This window comes from Antennarius striatus, chromosome 11 (genome assembly GCF_040054535.1).
Source record: "Antennarius striatus isolate MH-2024 chromosome 11, ASM4005453v1, whole genome shotgun sequence".
Lineage (NCBI taxonomy): Eukaryota > Metazoa > Chordata > Actinopteri > Lophiiformes > Antennariidae > Antennarius > Antennarius striatus.
The window spans coordinates 19850566-19859077 of NC_090786.1; the positions used below are offsets into that span (position 1 = coordinate 19850566).

At 42.9% G+C, this 8512-nt stretch overlaps 1 protein-coding gene across 3 annotated transcripts; it reads left to right on the forward strand.

The window, feature by feature from the left end:
* Positions 1–56: 56 nt before the first annotated feature.
* On the forward strand, positions 57–8142 carry LOC137603291 (uncharacterized). Of its 3 annotated transcripts, XM_068326551.1 has the most exons (9): positions 79–174; positions 623–777; positions 943–1143; positions 5700–5783; positions 5857–5945; positions 6133–6318; positions 6808–6945; positions 7036–7228; positions 7309–8142. In XM_068326551.1, the coding sequence occupies exons 2-9, from the start codon at positions 750–752 to the stop codon at positions 7617–7619; spliced, it is 1230 nt and encodes a 409-aa protein (XP_068182652.1). In that variant the 5' UTR covers positions 79–174; positions 623–749; the 3' UTR covers positions 7620–8142. The 3 variants fall into 3 exon arrangements, with proteins under 3 accessions (XP_068182653.1, XP_068182652.1, XP_068182651.1); XM_068326552.1 differs by lacking the exon at positions 623–777 and having other exon boundaries at positions 57–174; XM_068326550.1 differs by having other exon boundaries at positions 623–1143.
* Positions 8143–8512: the final 370 nt, after the last annotated feature.

Below are 8512 nucleotides of genomic sequence, written 5' to 3' on the forward strand. Positions count from 1 at the left end.
TGTCACAAAACAGAACATGGTGACTTTACATTCAAGATTTGCTTCCGAGTTTTCACCACATCTACGGCAGATATTTTAGTGCGCACTAAAAGTACAGCGACACCTGGTGGTAGATACGGAGCGTGACAGAGCGTGAATATTTCTCAATTCGATTACGGTAATTTGAAAACCAAGGTAAGGTTCTTTTTTCCAAAGATTAATAGTAGCGATAACGGTTTTATTTTGCTATGTTTTACTGTGTTGTTTTCTGACTTGTTTTATTGAAATGAAGTACTTGAACTGTTTGTTTAATCGTTTAAAGTTGTTTTTATGATTGTTTTCCTATTTATTTTTATTTTGTCTTTTTAGGGAGACTGAACTGAAATATAATTTAATTGCGTAGTATGACTACCTTTTTGCTGTGCTTATGAACATAAAACTCATGAATCTTAAGGTATATTTTATTGAGGTATTTTTTAAATCTGTTATATGTTACTTTATATTTGTTATAACGCTATGTGTTTATTATTTTATTATTAATTATATATTTATTTTTTCTTGCTTGGAGGTTGCAACTTACAAATTGCACACTTTTTGAGGTAAATAATTTTTTAAGTTTATTTTTTTTATTTTTTTTATTTAGAAATCAAATCAATGTCACATTCTGTTACATTCAGCCTCAAGCAGGAATGTTTCAGGAATAAACAAACGTCCTGTCGAGGTATGTGAGGACCGGAGAGTGTGGGTCTTCTCTGTGAAGTCACTCACCAATGAGGAACACGCTTCGACACACCCTTAGTAAGAAACTTGTTGGATGGCTTGACACACACTCCGAAGCATTGGAACTGTCAGACCCATCTTTAATGATCATGTCTGTGAAAACATTCCCAGGCAGGGTTTTGTATAAACTTTTCAACCATGGAATCGAAACTTCGGGCAAACTGATCAATTCATGTGACTCAGGTGGGGTCATGATGGGACGGAGCTCCACGCGGTGGTACCACAAGACCTTTAAACCCAGTAACACCGGGCCAGATGGCGCGACGTGGACACGAGTGGACCTCCGTACCGATGCAATGACCAAGCCCGGGGTGGAGATGCGTAAAGCCATGGTGGAGGCTGAGGTGGGAGATGATGTGGAGGGAGAAGACCCCACAGTAAACGGTAAAAGCCTGCAGTATTTCGCCACGAGTGGATGAAACTTAACCCTAACAGCTGTTCAAAGAAAGCAGGTTCTAACACAACATGTTCCCTTTACTGACTGCTGTAGTGTCTGACTGATGAGCACCATTCTTAACCCATTGTGTAATGTCATAAATGAGCTAGACTGCAAAACATTCACAAAATGCTGTGATCTTTTACGTTCTTTCTTCAAATGTTTCTTGACAAAACAGTGTTGTGCTCGCCGATATTTGAGTAATGTATGTATCTATATGTTTTATGATCATAAGATGTGGGCATACCATCCAGAAAAAAACACTTCTCCCTCTTCCTCTTGAACAAAATGGCTTGAGTCTTTCATCAAAGCGTAATAATTATGTCATTCTAGGGCTGTACGCTTACTTTTTCAGGTGGCAGCACTGGTAATAGCAAGCTAAATATTTCAGAACCACAAGACACATTTAGTAGCACTCACAGGTGCACTGTTTAACATGCTTTATTTATCAAAATCCATTTGATATTGGACAAAAATGCATTTACTTAGGTTGAGTCTCAATTGAACTGGTTCTTTAAGTAACAACTTTATGGCAAAAAACACAAGAGTTGTAATATTATATTATTATACTCATTGTTATGCCTCCTACCAAACCTTAAGTAAAAAACAGCTGGTAAATAGGCTTACTCAGTTTGAAACTTAATACAGCAGTTTGGCCAGCGAAGATAAGAGTCCGATAAACAAGCTTTGTTCTTCTCAACAACTCCATGTGGTTCAGTGCAGCAGTTTGGCCAACAAAACTAAATAGAAGTGATTCTTTCCATGTCTAATAGACAAGCTTAGTGCCAAACTGACAACTCAGTGTTCTGTCACTTTACAGCCCTGTCAATTATTTGCGTGCCATAGGATTTTGTCAGTGTCAAACATGTTGTGGCACACAAAAGGTTCGAAACCCCTAGCCCAGGCAAAATAGCCAAAATGTTTTTCCTCCTGTCATTTGCAGTCACAAATTGCTTGGAAACTGACTTCTTTTCCAGTAAATCAAGTTTATCCTGATGAACATGACAGACAGCAACATGGTTAAGACTGTTTAAGTGATTGTTGACCGGAGTCAAGTTTTGAGCCTGCAGACGGTGTTAAAACTTCTCCGTCTCAGAGGATGAAACAGGGACTACCAAAAGCAACCTGACCAGGGTTTCAACTTGCCCAAATAGTCTACGCACCTCTACAGGCAAACACCAACGATCCCTGCAGCTTTTGCACTATTGCTAAATGAGTAGTTCAGGCTAAACAATGGTGAGCTGCACTGAAAATAACTCACTGGAGCATCAATCTCTCCACTCAGAAGTGTGTGTGGGGACGGGTGGGGGGATGGAGGAGGAATTATGGGGCATTTTACCATATAAATGTGTGGAAGACTAGTGGGTTGTTCAAGGTGCAGCTGATAACCTAATCATAACCAAACCCAAACCGTTTAAGTACCGTGGAAATGAAGAAATAATTATTTAAATGTATATGAGCTCCCCGCGACAGTGCATGAAGCGCTTGTGAAAATGAATGAATGAATGAATGAATGAATGAATGAATGAATGAATGAATGAATAAATGTCTTTAAAAAAATCAACTTGACATTAGTCCTCACCTGTTCTCCTCTCTGGATCTAATATAATAAATAATATCCTTTTCAAACCTGTCCTCACACCCTGAAGCTCCAGCTGCCTCTCCTATCTCTCCATTGACTGAATTACAGTTATTCTCATAATACAATTCTTCATGTTTAAAAAGTGATAACAGACTGATTCATATTTCACTGATCAATTTAATACCACGCCTGAGTTTCCTCAGTCTCTCCACTTTTCATTACTTCAGCTGCCTCACTACTCTATATGCTATTATTCTCCTGATAAAACGTCATTAGGCTACACATAATATCTAACATAATGTTGATAAATGGTCGAGTAGGTGTTGTCCTTGTGTTGTGTAACCCAAAGCTGTTTAAGGCAATCCACTGGACTTTAAGAAAGTTTCTTGAAAAAGTTTTGACTCTCATCCAAGAGACTTCTTCAGAACTGAATACTTAAACAGCTTTGGATAACCATTATCTGGATAAGGAGAACCTACACAGACGTGTTGTGTAACCGTTACTCGCACTGATGTTACTCTTTAAAAAAACAAAAACAAAGTGCTGCTACTGTCTCAGCTTTTTCTTTGCTGGTGGCATTTTGCCAAAATGACATGACAGAACATTTGGGCTAGTGGTGACGTTACTTGGGAACACTGACAGAGTTAGCAGTTAAATAACATACAAGTTAACATGACCGAAGTAAAATATATGGTTTACATGTGAATGTAAACTAAAACAAGACATTATATACAAGCCATATTCATGGCAGCGTTCCCTATGGACTGCTTGGCCTCGTTAATTTTTTTCACCAACCATGCTGTCAGTCGGCATGCTGATAACGAGAAATACCTCCTGAGGAGACAATAGCTGGGACCTGTGTGAGCAAAACAAAACCGGAGTTCTCTCCCGTCCCTGACACCTGTCATCTTGACTGAGGACGTCCCACAGAACACACAGGCACAAACACTGGACTTAAGACATAGCTTGCACACACATTCGGTCCCTGCTTTATACCCATTATGTGATTGGTGTTATGTCTGTGCAAATATTTGTTTTTAGCCATTACACTTCATGTTGGAAGTATGGTGAAGAGCTGCTTTTTTTTCTAACCCCCTCCCTTTCCTGTTGACCGTTCTCTCTTGCCCTCTTTTTTGTCTTTTCCCCCACCTTTAAGTGGTGGAACCCCGTAGAGGTTAAAGTGGCCTAGTACACCTCAGTAGTAACGTAATTTCCCCACGGGCATCTTTCTTATCTCGTCCAATCTCACGTTCCATTGTTCCCTTACTGGTGAACAAGACCCCAAGATACTTAAACACCTTCACTTATGGAAAGACTTCATTTCCCACTCGGAGAAGGCAGTCCATCAGCTTCCTGCTAAGAACCATAGGCTAAGAGTTGGAGGTGTGGATCCTCATATCTGCCGCTTCACACTTGGCTGCAAACCGGACCAGTGAGCGCTGCAGGTCACAGGCTGATGACTCAACAGGACCACATCATCTGCAAAAAGCAGCGATGTTATCCTCAGCCCACCGTACTGTAACCCCTCCTCACCACGACTACGCCTGTCTTTGAAAATAACAAACAGAATTGGTGACAAAGCGAAGCCCTGGTGAAGGCCAACAGCCACTCGGAACAAGTCTGACTTACTGCCTAGAACCTGAAGGCAGCTCTCATTTTGTGCATACAGGGATTGGATGGCCCTGAGGAGAGGCCCCCTCACCCCATACTCCCGCAGTACCTGCCACAGTAAGTCCCTGGGGACCCGATCTTACACCTTCTTCAAGTCCACAAAACACATGTAGACTGGATGGGCATACTCCCAAGTCCCCTCTAGGATACCTGTGAGAGTAAAGAGCTGGTCCGTTGTTCCACGACCAGGACGGAACCCACATTGTTCCTCCTCAATCTGAGGTTTGACAATACGCCGGGCCCTCCTTTCCAGCACCTCAGAGTAAACTTTCCCAGGGAGGCTGAGGAGTGTGATGCCCCTCTGGTCCCCCTTTTTAAAAAGAGGAACCACCACCCCAGTCTGCCACTCTTTCGGCACTGTCCCGGACTTCCACGCAATGTTAAAGAGACGTGTCGTCCATGACAGCCCTTCAACACCCACAGCCATCAGCATTTCCAGGAGAATCTCATCAACACCCGGGGCTTTGCCACCGTGAAGTTGTTTAACTATCTCGGTGACTTCGCCCAGAGGGATCGATTTGAGTCCCCCACCATCCTCCAGCTCTGCCTCTGCAACAGAGGACAGGTCAGTTGGGATATGTTGGATTCAGGAGTTCCTCAAAGTGTTCCTTCTACCGACCGACAACCTCCTCAGTCGAGGTCAACATTGTCCCATCCTTGCAGTATACAGCTTGGATGGTCCCCTGCTTTTCCCTCCTGAGGTGTTGGACAGTCTTCCAGAACATCTTTAGTGCCGTCCGAAAGTCCTTCTCCATGGCCTTTCCAAACTCCCCCAACACCCTCTGTTGTTGACAGAGGGTGAAAGCCTCCTTTTTCAGTCGGTCGGATTCCCTGACCACCGGTGTTTGAGAGTTACTGCCTCTCGAGGCACCCAAGACCTTGAGACCACAGCTTCAGCAATGGAAGCTTGGAACATCTACCATTCAGATTTGATGTCCCCAGCCTCCAAAGGGATGCACAAGAAGCATCAGCGTGAATTGCGCAGCTTCTCGTGTATTTGAAAAATATCAGCAGAAATACTGATTTGACCTGGTTAATGGTATTACTGTGATGTATATTTTAATCAACAAAAAACAATAGAGATAAAAATAATAAGGATGAAAGGACCACATGCCATTCCGGGGCTGCAGGTTGCCGACCCCTGCTGATGAACTGTTGTACTTCCTGTTGCACTGAGAGATTCATTCTGTGGTTACGTGACCGTTTGCAAACAGCACATCAGTAAAATATCTAATCATCTAATTTTTGCAGAGTTACAGGAGATCGCAGCTGATATGTTCCAGATGGAGGATGCACTGTTCGTCCCCACTGGGACCATGAGTAACCTCATTGCAGGTGAGCTGCTCATTATCCTCTGATGTACTCTCGAGACCAGCATACTCAGCTTTGTCTGCGTTTCATTTGGCAGTGATGGTGCACTGCAGGGAGCGGGACGACGAGGTCATTCTAGGAGACCTGTCCCATATACATATCTATGAGCAGGGGGGGACCGCTCAGGTGAGGGCACCAGCTGGACCTTGGCACCTTGTTGCTCCATCTTCACACTGCATCCACTATGTGTGTGTGTGTGTGTGTGTGTGTGTGTGTGTGTGTGTGTGTGTGTGTGTGTGTGTGTGTGTGTGTGTGTGTGTGTGTGTGTGTGTGTGTGTGTGTGTGTGTGTGTGTGTGTGTGATCTTGAAACAGTTGGCCGGTGTTCACACCACCACAGTTAACAACCTTGCCGATGGAACGTTTGACCCGGAGCAGCTGGAATCCAAGATCCGCCACGAGTATCCTGACCCCCATTTCCCCCGCTCACGTCTCATATGTGTGGAGAACACACACTCGGTACTTGGAGGCCGTGTGCTACCTCTAAGCTTCCTGAAGGAGGTGTGTGAGTTTCCTACAGTAGTACATGGAGATCAAGCGACTTGACGTACAAGTTTTTTGATACACAAGCTCTCACTCTGTCCATGTTTTTGTTTGAGATACAAGTGGAAAGTCGAGTTACAAGTTGTTCTTTGGGAACCTCCGCTAGTTGGTGGACAGATACATCATCAGCTGAGGCCAGGTCTTGTTCTTTCTCACATGTTACCCATGGAGTAAAGACACAGCTCATATGATCTTGTGACTTTTGTGTTTCTTTTTATATTTTATCATTATTTATTTAATTTATATATAGTTAATTAATCACAGGTAAAGTATGCATGTCTACTCGTGACCAACCAATGTTGAGAGAAGAAGAGAATGGTTACAAACTCGATCACGGAAGGAATCAAACTCGTATCTCAAAGTGCTACTAAGCCTTACGGCATCAGAATGCAGAATTCAGCGTTGGTCACAGCTTTTATTTCTGCTCGCTTTGGTTTCATCTTGAAGGTTCGTGCTTTAGCAGATCAATTCGGTCTGTCTGTTCACATGGACGGAGCGAGGCTGATGAACGCCGCTGTGGCTCAGGGTGTACATCCATCCACCATCCTGCAGCACACAGACACCGTCAGTGTGTCCCTCTCTAAGGTGGGATTACAGAACACACAAGTGAGGACCACCAAAGACCACACAGACAAAATCCTTCTGAAGTTAAATTTAGTTCTTGGTGTGGGACAGGGTTTAGGAGCGCCAGTTGGAACCATGCTAGCTGGACCCAAAGACTTCATATCCCGGGCGGTGCGGTGCCGTAAAGCCCTGGGAGGGGGGATGGGACAGATTGGCATGCTAGCAGCAGCTGGGAAAATGTCTCTGCTGGAGAACGTTGGGAGGATGGAAGAGGACCACCGCAATGCCAAAACCTTTGCTCAAGGTCAGTTCAGTTTTTAAAAAGGAAACGGTTAACTGTTACCACAGTTATGACTGTTAACTTCTTGTTTTCATTCTTCGTAGCCCTGCTCAACGTTGGCCAGCCTCTGTTCACTTTGGACATGGCTACCGTGGAGACCAACGTCGTGCGATTCTTCATACGGGAGCCCGGTTTAAGTCCCACTGAGTTCTGCACTCGCATGGCAGAGGTTGGCGACAGCGAGGAGGCGGCGCTGGGACAGGGGATACAAGTCCTCATGTACCCATACTTCGGAAATTCAGTTCGGGCCGTCTGGCATCTTGGGATTTCCCGTGAAGATACCCAGCTGGCCGTCAGGAAGATGCAGTTTGTGGCTTCTCAGTACCTGCACTTGAAGGAGAAACTTAAGGTCTAGATCAGGGGTGTCAACTCATTCCCACTGAAGGCCACATCAGCATAATGGCTGCCTTCAAAGAGCCAGGTGTAACCTATAAAAGTAACTAAATGTTAGTCAGTGTAATGTAAAATAAATGTAACTACTCCTTAATGTTAAATAATGTATTACTTATTCATGTTACAAACATTACAGTTGCACTGAAAAAATATGTTTGCTTGTTTCTCTGTTATAACATAAATCATTTTAATTGTTCAGGTTATTAAACCCACAGAACTCCATCAATCAAGGATCAAACTATCCACATGAATAAAGAAAACATCAAACACCAGTTACGACATTAACTTTGTTCAAAACAATGTTAAAACTTTGTTAACTTTTTTGTCATTAAAGTTACAATGGGCTTGATTACTGTATTGTGGGAAATGTCGTTTTGCTCAAAGCACACTTTTGACCTATTTATTTTTAAACACTCTGACCTTTTATGCTCTCGGGCCAAATGTGGCTGGCCACATTGTCTTATCTTATCTTATCTTACATTATCTGGTCTTGTCTCATGTTATCTTTTTTTATGCATCTTCAGTACCCACATCTTCCATTGTCATAGGTCGTGGTTATCTTATTTTATCTCATCTCATCTCATCCATCTCATCTAATCTCATCTCATCTGATCTGCTCTTACCCTTTTTTTTTTTTTTTTTAAATAAAATAATGTATTGAAGAAAATTCTGTATAGTATACAAAAACAGTATACAATACAAACAGAGAACATATAAAAGAGTTGCCAGGGGGTATGACCACATGTCCTTACATTACACAAAAACACCTAAAGCGGAACATATGTTTAAGGTCTTCACAGCTTTTTTGTTGTCAGAGCTGTCAATAAGCTGTATATATTGTTCAACATCTTTAAG